The sequence below is a fragment of the Manis pentadactyla genome, chromosome 7 (genome assembly GCF_030020395.1).
Source record: "Manis pentadactyla isolate mManPen7 chromosome 7, mManPen7.hap1, whole genome shotgun sequence".
In the NCBI taxonomy this organism is placed as follows: domain Eukaryota; kingdom Metazoa; phylum Chordata; class Mammalia; order Pholidota; family Manidae; genus Manis; species Manis pentadactyla.
Genome location: NC_080025.1, coordinates 13,828,009 through 13,839,868, shown reverse-complemented (window position 1 = coordinate 13,839,868; position 11,860 = coordinate 13,828,009). Strand labels below are relative to the sequence as shown.

General features: G+C 38.7%; 1 protein-coding gene across 14 annotated transcripts in view; it reads left to right on the top strand.

Annotated features, from left to right (window-relative positions):
- Positions 1 to 1,011: 1,011 nt before the first annotated feature.
- The window catches only part of PCM1 (pericentriolar material 1), a 77,500-nt gene continuing 66,651 nt past the window's right edge, over positions 1,012 to 11,860 (top strand). For 7 of the 14 annotated variants that reach the window (XM_036894170.2, XM_036894166.2, XM_036894169.2 and 4 more), the window contains exons 1-4: positions 1,013 to 1,229; positions 2,741 to 2,807; positions 9,342 to 9,459; positions 10,983 to 11,228. In XM_036894170.2, the coding sequence (XP_036750065.2) occupies positions 9,364 to 9,459; positions 10,983 to 11,228 (342 nt within the window). In that variant the 5' untranslated portion in view covers positions 1,013 to 1,229; positions 2,741 to 2,807; positions 9,342 to 9,363. Of the gene's footprint in view, positions 1,230 to 1,274; positions 1,422 to 2,740; positions 2,808 to 8,493; positions 8,640 to 9,341; positions 9,460 to 10,982; positions 11,229 to 11,860 lie in introns of those variants that run through there. The other 7 variants (XM_036894164.2, XM_036894160.2, XM_036894162.2 and 4 more) reach the window with 4 other exon arrangements.

Here is an 11,860-nt window from a genome sequence, read left to right as displayed (position 1 = left end):
CACAGCGGTGAGGTAATCCATCTGCCCTGCTAAACCCTTCTGTTCTTGTAGAAAGACCACCTTGCCTGAAACAATGCATTCTTTGCTAATAATTTACTTTTTCTCACCCCCTTCCCACCTTTAAAAACGTTTCCTTTTCTACAGCTTGATGGAGCTCCTTCATAGTTGCTAGATGGGAGGCTGCTCGATTCATGAATCATTACTAATAAAGTCAACTCGATCTTCAAATCTATGCAAGTTGAGGTTTATTTTTTGGAGAATTTGTCAATTTACAAACCTTTATTAGAGCTGCTGCTGAAAGTACATACAAAGGGAATTGAGAAACTAGTTTCAGAAAAAATTCCTGCATACTCAATTGTGCTAAAAATCATCTGGTTCTTCTAAGGAAAACGTAGAGCATTAATCCAAGGTGGTGTTAATTAACATTTTACGACTCTGCAACTAACTAGCTGTGTGACGTTTAGCCAATCACCTCCGCGGGATTTATGTCCTCGCGTGTAAAATTAGGCCTGGATTGTAATGACCCTTTTGCTTCTATTCCCACGTGAACACGATATGGGGTAGGCAGGGAACATAGGGCTTTTCTCCTCCCTTCGGCGCCATCCACAGCGGATACCCGCTACGGCAACAGCAGGACTCCGAGCCTCTCCCGGCAGCTGCCCGGGATCAAGCTACCTCCGCCCAGGCCCGGGCTTCTCGCTCCAGAAGCGGCGCGGGAGGCACAGGGCATGCTGGGATTTGTAGTCATCGCCCTCGTGGCGGACGCGAAGGCCCTTATAACTAGGGTCGAGTTGGCATTCTGGGTTTTGTAGTCTCCGGTCGTTCGTTTGCGTAACACAGGCTGGCTAAAGCGCCGGAGGCGCCGCCGCAGACTCCCGCCGGTCACATGACCCCAGGCCAGCTCGTTGATCGCACTGCGGCGGCAGCCCAGGCGAGCTCTCGCCCCCCGCGCGGCGTTGCCGAGGAGACGGCGCATGTCTCACGGCGCGTGGCCACCTCTGCAGTCCCCCGCCCCTCTTCTCCCACCACAATGAGATCCTAAGATGGCGGGGGCTGTGGCGGTTGGCGCCGAGTGGCTAAGGTAGAAAAGGCGGCCATTGGGCCCTAGGCAGCCAGGGAACTTGTCGACTCTCCCTGCTGCGGTCTCTAAGGGAGAACCGCCGCCGGTGGCAGGTCGTGGGGGCTGACCGCTACTTCGTCTTTGGCAGGAGTGGCTGCTGCGTGTCCAGGTAGTGCCTGCGCGTCGCCAGCCCTTGGCAACCGAAGGTGGCGCGGCGCAGGGGCGGGAGAGCAACGGCTCCGGGACACTTGACCCTGTAGGGCCTGGCCTCGGGCCCACGCCTCCCAGGGGGCGCCCGGGTCTTCTCGCTGTCTGCTCCACGTCCCCTCGGCAGACAGTCCGCCCACGTCTCCCGACTCCGGTGAGCCTTCAGGGGCGTGATAGCCCCTCAGAATTCCCCACCCTGGTCTCCGCGTCCCTCTGTTCCCCCGGGGGAGGTCGCCCTGCGTCCCGGGCTCCCCGGCAATGGGCCTTGCGAGTGGAGGAAGCGGAGCGGGGCTGAGGTTCGGCTGTCGGGGGCAGGGGATCTAGTAGCCGCAGCAGGGGGCCGTCGTGGCCATAGTCCCCGGGCCGCGCGTCCTCGCCCACGCCCCGCCCCCCAGATTCCATCCTGTGGCGCTTTCGATGCCGGAGCGACGCGACGTTTGAGCAGCGGCTTTTCATCTGTCTCGGATATTCTTAGAGCAGAGGGGCCTGGGGAGGCGATCGTTCCCGACTTTGGCCGAGGTGGTTTGTACTTGGGAGGGGATTGCTAATTTAATAGTTCTTCCCCGCGCCCCCCCTCCCACCTAGTGCTCCCCGCTTCCATCCCTTACTGCAGGTCCAGTTAGAATGGGCCTAGGATAGGGAAAACTAAATGCCAAACGGGATTCAGGAAACGTTGCTTGCTTTGCAGAAACTAGTGTTTGGGGATTAGGTAGTAGGCCCCGCTGGGGGGGCGGGTTGTCCAAACTTTTCCTGAGGAGCTGGCCTTGTCTGAAAAGAAAAAAAAGGATTCGAGGTCTTGTGTCTTGTGCCCTACGATGGCGGATCGTGTTTTGGCGCTGGAAGGAGCGGGCTTTCCGGGCGCCCCTATACCACCCCCGCCCCGTAACTGCTTTTCAGACTCCGCCTTCTGGTATTCTCTGGTTACTGGAGTGGGTGTTGTGGAGCTTCGGGTGCACCTGCTCCTTTCTCTCCCCATCACCTTCCCGGTGAGACCCACTGGAAACTATTATAGTACTGAGTTTTTGAAGGTAAATCTTGTGTTTTACAAGCTCATTTTCTTGAGAAGTGGCTAGCTTTCAAATAAAGGAAGGCTGTTTTTCATCATTGGATATACAAAGTTCTTGAATAGTTTTGAGGGGCAGGAAGTTAATGGCTTGATCAATCTGAAGAGCAAACTTTGGCACCAATCTTCACATGATAATTATGGTTAACCATTTTTCCTTACCTTCCAGAGTAGAAACTGCACTATCACGTTGTTTGGTGGGATCTTAGAAGTTTGGAGGATTTAAATGTTTATGTATATCCCATTGTTTTCCAAAAGGATTAAAGTAACACGAGTTTAAAATATTTGTTTTTTTCTCACCTGTTGATTTTATGGACATATTTTAGGTTACAGATACAGTATTTGTTATTCTGTACTTCACAGTGCAAGAATTTACTGAAGTGATTTTTTTCTTTTTAAATCGTAAACAGGCAACCGCTTTAAGTGTGAAGCAAGAAAGGAGCTATTCCTGAGCTGCAAAAAGTAGTTTCTAAACAGGTAATTTGACATATGTTATTGGCCTTTATAAAATAGGTGAAGATGACTTTCTGATGGAGACTGCTATCAAAATACCCATGCGTGGTTGAGCACCCTTTATGCTTCAGCGACAAATGTCTGGGTTTGCTGCGTTGTTTGCCCTGCTTTTTGGACTGCCACTTTGATCAGCCTTCATACTTTTGTTAGAAAAGAGCCGCATCATTCCTAATTATTAAATGCTAGAATAATTTATGCAAAGCCTTCTGAAATGTCTGTTATCACAGACTTTTTTCACAGACGATGAATGTCTGTTATCACAGACGTGTGAATTTGAATTTATCCTGTAACAACTCTGGCTGGTCTCTTTCTAAATCCATTTAATGAAGTCATTTTCTTTTACAACTTCTCTGTGAATTGGTTATGTTTTTAATTACAAACTCCTCTACTTTCTGAGCTTGTTATATATACTACTGATTGAAATTCTGTTTTTTTCTTTTAGCTGTAGAAACTAAACATTAGTTTCTGTGCACAGTGTGTTGTCAGATGGTATATAATGATATTCTTGGGCTATCCGAAAAAAGTCAGTGTAAGTTCACTGAGAAAAAGTTACGTAATTGCTAAGGACAGTTCTGAAATTGATTAAAGGATGAAGATTAGAAGTTTTTGTTAAAAGCATTTTAGAAATAATTGTTCTTTTAAAAAAATTGCCAAATCTGAATTTAATTCTCCTGTTAAAATTTTAAGACAACCCATTTTCATACTATCTTTAGCTGTACTTTCTAGGAAAGCAGATAAGTCTTTAGCTCCCTTATGAAATAACTAACATGAGAAAAATACAGATTTGCAGTTGGTTTTTGTCTTAATTACAATTCAGTGGTTTTTTTCGTTAATTGGAAGAAAATAACAGGACAAGAAAAATGGAACTTGAGAAAGGTCAAATGTGAGTGTGTGTCTTAGAGTTCCTAACACTAGAATTATATAGTAGGCATTTAGTAAGATAAAAAGAATTATAAGGCCTGTTATAAAATAATTTTCCTGTTAACATATTAGGAAGATGGATAAGATGGAATAAAAATATAGGACAATCGAGCTAACTCACATTAGAAGACCTTGGTTTTCTCAATAGAGGATTTAGCCATTTGCAAAGTACTCAAGTGTATTTGAGACTTGGAAAATACAGAAAGGGTTTGAAATAATCACACTAGGGAATTCATTAAGTAGCCAACAAGAGGTACATAGCAATACATACATTTTAGAAATTTAACTGAGTGCCTACAGTGTGTGGCTTAATGACTATAAAGTACTGGAGATAATGGCAGTGAGCAAAACAGACAAGGTGTCTTCCCTCTTGGAGTAAGCCTACATTTTGAAAGTGTGTGTGTGTGCCAGTGTACATTATAGTTTACCTTAATAGTAGACGCAGTCAATGCTATTTTATACTGTTTCCCTAGTGTTTGGCAGTTTGCAAGTAGATGCAGAGAGCAGGTCGAGGGGTTTATCCGGAAGTGACTTGATACAATAGGCAGATAGGAGAGGAAGTCCAGGTTGCTAGCAAGGCGTTTTTTGGAATGGCTTACTTGAGTTTGTGTTTGGGGTAAGGAAGCCGGGGTGAATGAATGGATTCCTGGAAATGGAAATGGTCAAAGGACTAGAAGTATTCAGTAGGGCCAAGAGCAGATTCAGCAGGAATGAACAAGTGGGAGAAGTCGAATGCAAGGACCTAGAGTCAGAAAGAAGAATTTCAGAAGTACAGGATTTTGAACAAGTTTAGAGTGAAAACAGTATTAGAATAGAGAGAATGAGATGGACACAGGCTTAGAAAAATGATAAGTGAAATGATTGGGTCGTGGAAGCAGGGAATGATGAGGAGAGGGGCACAACAAGCCAGTTGTTACCAAGAAAAGTGCAAGACTTTGTAGGGAAGGACAGTAACAAATGGTGTTTCTACATAATTGTATTTGGATGAGTATTTCTAAGACTGGTTTACAGCTGTTAGTTGAGAAGGTATTTCCAGAGATAGTTATGAGTAATTTAATGCCACTTAAGAAATAATACCTGACCTTTAAAGATTTTAGGAAAATCTTTTTTTCTTTTCCTGTTTCATAGGTAAACCTTAGTTATAGGTGTTTTCGTAGTAATTTGTACAGTGATAGTCTCCTTGGATATGTATAATACTTCCCTATAGTAAGATTGTACAACAGGATTTTCTTCAAAAAGGTCAGTCACTGAAAGTAGCATATAAATTGTCATAGAATTTTTCATTTCATATCTCTGCAAGGTAAGGAAGCCAAATAAGGCTGTCAAAAATAGCTAAATGAAACTTAAAAATAAAAGTTTTAGTTTAGTGTAGTAGGTCATAGGATAGATAAAAAGTGCTTGTTTAAAGTAAAAGAGATTTAAGCCACCCTCTTAGTGTAGCTGGTGCTGGATCAGTCGTAGGAGAAATGTACTTTTATCCCCAGTTTCCGGTACTATCATTCCATCATTTGTATCAATTGTTTTCCAGTAGCTTCAACTTTTCTATCTCTTTGTCTTTCTATTAAACTTGCCTGGCAAATTCCCAGCCATGGATAGATTCAATGGAATATTTGTACCAAAGCTGATGAGCAGTGCTGGCTTAAAAAATGTATTCACACTGCAGATTAGACATACCAGTGCATGTTCTCTGCTCTCACTGAGTTTTCTGTGCTGCCCCCAGTCGTTCTCCTTTACTCTTCTCAAATCTCTCAAACATTGCCACCTTACCCTCTCACATTTAATGAACAGTCCCTTCTTCTTCACTTCGCTTACAGCCTCCCGCATCTTCCTACCCCCACATGTGATAACTACCAACTATTTATCTCCTTTTGCTTCTGCATCTTCACCTCCCTTTAACAGCTCTTTTCTGGCAAATGCATGTTCAGGATACTTTAGGATACTGCCTTTTTAATGAAACTTTCTTCATGATCAGCTCTACCACCTTTTCATACACTGATTCCTTAAAATTATCTGTTAACTTCCTTTATTTTTTCCCCTTCCCATAGTGTATTCCAGTTATGAAATTAATCCTGCTGAAAAGCTTGGCCCTTTGGCCCTGCTGAAACTGCTTTAACCAAGTAACCTCATTGCCAAGTCCAAGTGGGCACTTCTCAGTACTTTTCTAATTTGCCAGTGTAACATCTGGCATTTTTTCAGACCTTCCTTCTTTATACTCTTTTCCCCCTTTCTAGCACATGCTCCTGGTTTCCTACCATCTCAGTGTTCTTTTCTTCTGCCTTTTAAATATTAGTGTCCTTCAAGATTTAGTCTTCTCTTACTAGTCATCTCCTGAGCCTTTTCTTCCACTTCAAGTACTATTGTAAGTGGATGGATGACTTGAAAATCTCTGTCCAGCCTAGATTTCACTTCCAAGGTTCTGGACAAATTTAATTGGGTATATAATAGGCATTTCAAACCCAAAATTTCTAAAACTGAACTAACCATAATCTTTTATCAACAAAAATTTCCTATTCTAGTCACTTTAAACATACAGTATTGCCAGTTGTTCAAGCTAGAAATCTAGGACTCACCCTTGAACTCCTTCCTCACTGCCTCATTTCCCACATCTTAATGGTCAGCAAGTCCTATTCCACCACAGAAACCTCACTTGAATTGGTCCTCTTTTCTGTATACCCAGTGTTTCATTGGAAGTTTTTCCATACAAGTAGTAATTTGTAATAAAAAATAATAAACTGTATGAATAATATTTATATTTCCACAGAATAAAAATTTGAAGGCAGAGATCTATAATTTTAATAGTGATTTTGAGGTGGTTAGAGAGGTTGGCATGAAGGACAGAGAAATGATTTGCCTTTATTTTCTACCTTTTATTGGAGATATATTTATTCTCAGAGAAATCAGCTGAAGGTTAATATATTGAGTATTGATATAAATGGTTATTTTTTTAGTTTCATAGTAATAACTCATATAGGAGTGTGCCTTTTAAACATAGTGGTACCATTGTTATTAAGTTATTAAATATCCCATCTCATCATATGTCCATCACAGTATAAATAGTAAAGTTATTTTATAAACTTAATAGATTCATTTAGTAAGTAGTCTTTTAAAAAATCAATAATACTTGATACATGTTTCACACACTAATTTTAGTGTAGTTTTAAGTTGTTTTAGCAACTTACTTTAATAGTTTTTCAATGTCAGTAGCCTGTAACTTGGAAGATCCTTAGAAGCTCTTCGTTTAAGGGGGAATTCGCCATAATATAAAAGTAGAATATAAAATATTATCTTGCCAAATACATTCTTAATAAATTTATCTTGAAGTAAACTTAGTTTATTATTCTGATAGTAAATATAACAATGCTGTTTTTAAGAAAAAATTGATAAGACATTTTACTTGAATACATTAATAAGTTTCTATTCTAATTTGCATATTAAGGCAGTTTTCTTTTAGTACTTTTAAATATGGTATTGCATCTACTGCATATGTATTTTTTCCGGAGCGCCTGTTAATACTAACAAATTGCATTGGTACATCTGGAGAACAGTTGTTGCAAAATGACTTGTTTAAATGAGCCATTTCATTTTGCTGGACATAGCTCTCTATGGGTTATAATTATTCTGTAAACTTCTTAAATATGTTTCTAGTATAAAAAGTAAGTATTGCTGAAAATAGGGAAAAGAGGAAAAATTACCATACTCCTACCCGTTAACCAACAATTGCTTTCATGCAAGCATTTTAGTATATTTTCTTAGTTTTTTAAAAATCTAAATGCAATTTTGTACATTGCTTTTTTCTCTAATGCTTTATGATGTTATAAACAGTATTGTTCAGCCTTCATAATTACATGATTTGAAGGTACTCTTGCCAAATAGCATTCATCCTATCATTTGACATTTAGTTTATTTTCATATTATCACAATTTTGATCAACAATTTCATTATCGTTTCCCCCCATACTTAAGGTAGTTTTCTTAGATTAGCTATGGAAAACTAGAATTACTGGGTCAAAACACAGTTTTAGTTCTTGATACAGTATTGCCAGAATGCTTCAAGAAAGGCTGTACTTTACCTTCTCACGGCAGGGACACCAGTTTCCCTTTGCTGTGATTAGGACTAGTTAATATAGGTAATGTAACAAATTTAATAGTTCTTTATATTAATTTACAGCTGGACTTTATTATTAATATTTTCACCATTTTTATGTTTACTGATTTCTTTGTAAATTGTTCATACTTTTCTTGGGATTTTTTTAGTGGTTTTCTTGATTTTTTATAAATTCTTCGTAAAGGTAGTAACTGTATCATGTTTTTTCAGATGTTTTTCCTCTGTTTGTCATTTACTATTTATTCTTAGCATACTTAAGATTTACTTTTATGTGAGTAAACCTGTTGACCTTTTCCTTTTTATTTCTGCCTTCCAAACCAGTAAGATCTCTATTTTTTTTAAAGTCCATTCTATTTGCTTGTCTGTCTGTTGTTTTTAATCTATGCACCATCTTGGTGTTACGGTATAAGGCAGCCATTCTTAGGGTCTCAGAATCAGAGCAACTTGGATTTGTATTCCTTTCTAACATTATTAGCCAAGTGACCTTGGCCAAATAATATAACTCCTTTGAATGTTAGTGTTACTGTTTGTCATATAGATAAGAAACCTGCCATAACCCTGATATCTAATGGCCTTCCCTGCCCCTTGAATTGTAAAGTTATCTCACCGTCTTCTCTTCACTCAGTTCCCCTCCAGGCTGCGCAATTTCACACCCACTGGAAGGCCAAAACCCTCATGAGATGCAGAAATCTTATTTTCTCATGATCATCTGTTCTTCTGAACTTTTACTTCTACCATTGCTGCTTCTGTTTCTCAATCTCTTTGACCCAGGTATGAAATTCAGTATCTTCCTTGATTTCCACAAAATCCTGTCTTTGTGAGGAAAATTTGTGACTTCGATAGACTATATCAAGATACAGGGAAAGACGAGGTAACAGCACGATTTAAAATAGGGTAGTAGGCATCACTATTCTCAAGATGTTTTTAACCACTGTATTCTTGGCTTTTATTGGCCACTCAGCTAGTCCTGCTCTCTCCTCTGCCTCCTCCTCTTGCTTCCCATTACCTCACTTCCTATTAAAACCAAACCCTTCTCTCAAGTTTCATACAGAGCAATTCTACCCTCTTTGAATCTTTGGCACAAAACGAATGCCCAGGTCTTTGGGGCCATCAGTTTCTTTCCTAAGAGCAGGTTTGATTCTAGCTGTTAATAACTTTTCCTACCTAATTAGTTTACCTTTTAGGACTATGTTGAATAAATTAAAAAGAATAACCTTGAAACATGCAGGTCATTACACATGGTGAATAGTCAAAGTTTTCCTTTGTCTCCCCATCAGTCTAGTTACTTAACACATGTAAATCATAATATACTTATAGCAGCTAAATCAGTTTGTCTGTGGTGTGTGGTTGACAGTGCCTCTTTTTATTTCATAAAAGTAACTTTTCTGAGATTCCTTTATATTGCTGAACTTCATGGAATGATTTAAAAATTGTTTTTCTGTGTTAAAAAAGTCAGTTTCACTTGTTTTGCAGAAAATTAATCATTAAAGCCAGTATGGCCACAGGTGGAGGTCCTTTTGAAGAAGGTATGAATGATCAGGATTTACCAAACTGGAGCAGTGAGAATGTTGATGACCGACTCAACAATATGGTATGATATCATAGTATTGATGGTATGTTGTTGACTACTAATATTATTTTCCCTGACTTAGCCAAGTTGAACTCCCTGACACTCTGTGTAAATATTTATTTTCTTGGTGACCAGGATATTAAATGACCTTGAGCCATTATTATATTAGTTGAAGACGTTTTTGTTTGTAGGTAGCAGATAGTAACTGAGTTAGCTTAAGCTAAAAAGGAGATTTATTATGAGGTTATACAGATGTTTTATGGAGAAAAAGTTAAAGGAATATAGCTGGGTTTTAGGAAGGGACTAGAAAAAGGAACTAGAAAGTTGTCAAGAATTGCTTATTCATGACCCTGAATCTTTGCTTCTAAGTGCTTTGGCTTAACACAACTTTGTCTTTGCAGACCAGCTTGCTTTCTTCCCTGGCCCATGTCACATATTGTGGCTGCCCCTTCATTCTAAAGTTTTCATTTATGGCTACAATTATATACTGACTATTTATCTCTTAGTTGCAATTAGAAACTTTAAAGTATAATTATATCCACTTGGATTAGATATGCATCTCTTTTCTAGTCATCTCTGATCAGGATGGGGTGAGGTAAGTAGAACAAGAGGTTGGCAGGACATCCACACATGCATCTGGGTAGAGGGACAGTTTGTAGGGAAGGGTGTTTTGTTATAAATGAGGAAAATAGCCCAAAAGATTTTACTGTAATAAAACTAAAAGATTCCTCCAATATGGGTAAGGTAGGAATTTATAGCCCTTTTGTTCAGTGAGTAAGGTTAGGTGCATATAAGTAACTAAAAATGTTTTCAAACTTAAAACATTTAGCAGTTTTTCTGATTTCATATCAGATCTTACCATGTAATGCATTATTGCCTATGAAAAATAATAGTTACGTTTATTGCTTACGCTAGGCACTGTCCTAGATGTTATATGTATGTTATATTTAGTCATGTTTTGAAGGTGGCAGTACTTTAGATATTAGGAAACTGAGACTATGGAATTTAAATAAAAGGATCAGACGGTAGAGTTTTTTCAGGTAACTGTAATTGCTTTAGATCCTGGTTGATTCCAGATCTGTCATCTTCTTATCATACATAATTGACTTTAAAGGAGGCAGTAAAGGTATCTATAATTTTACTATTTAATTTATGAATAGTAAGGAACCATTATTAAAAATGCCTTTGAAATTATTTAGACTACTCTAGCTAGGGTTGATATTTGGGGATTTATATTTGTTAATAATCTGTGGTAGGAAAGTAATCTGTTTTCTGAAGGACAGTATGAAATTTAGACTGGATGTTCGTTCATATTAAAGATTGATTCATTGGGTTCATAGCCTTTACAAAATTTTGAACAAGTATAATAATGTGAATTATAAGGTGTTAGTAGGAATAAATGTCTCTGAGACTATAGTACATGTTTATGTGAAAAATGTTTTGCCTTTTTTAATTTCAAGACCATTTTTTAAGCATACCAAATTATTTTTCTGGTTCCTGGTGTGCTGGAGGCCAGGCTAACTTTTGCTTTTACTTTTTTAAAGGATTGGGGTGGCCAACAGAAGAAGGCAAATAGATCATCAGAAAAGAATAAGAAAAAATTTGGTGTAGAAAGTGGCAAAAGGGTAACTAATGATATTTCTCCGGAGTCATCACCGGGAGTTGGAAGGCGAAGAACAAAGACTCCACATACATTTCCACATAGTAGATACATGACTCAGATGTCTGTTCCAGAGCAGGCGGAATTAGAGAAACTTAAACAGCGGATAAACTTCAGTGATTTAGATCAGGTTTGTGAATTATTTTAAAAATAAAGTTATGACTATGGGAAATACTTGAAATAATTTGAAGAATAAAAATTGGGCTGTTGATTTCCTTTTAGTTTCTGTGCATATGGAAGGAATTTTAATCAGTGGTGATGGTATTATACTTGGAGGGCAACAAAGTCTTCTAAACTTGCTAAGGTTAAGTCTATTGGAACTTCATTGCTATTCTGTATGACTAACTTAAATGATCTCATTAATGAACAATGCTACCTGTTAATAACTGAATAAGATTGCTTTTAAGCAAAAGGGAAGATTTAATTTAGAATCTTTATCATTGGCTAAGTGTGGGATGTACCATGTTTAGAGTCAAACTATGGTTTGTCTTTATAATCGCTGAGATACAATTTAGAACTAAAAGCAAATAGAAATGATAATGAACTCTTAATAGATATTTTATGATTCCATCTGTATTCTGCAGAGATAAACAGGCTTCCAGATATGCATAAAGATAGATTCAAGTCTGGTAAGATGGCAGTGGTGGTATCATTTAGTCATCCATTTTCTAATTGTTGAACACTGTGCCAGGCACTGAGCTGAGTTTTTTGGACAGTGCTTGATGTAGACACATCTTCATGGTGATGTTCATATTGATTAAA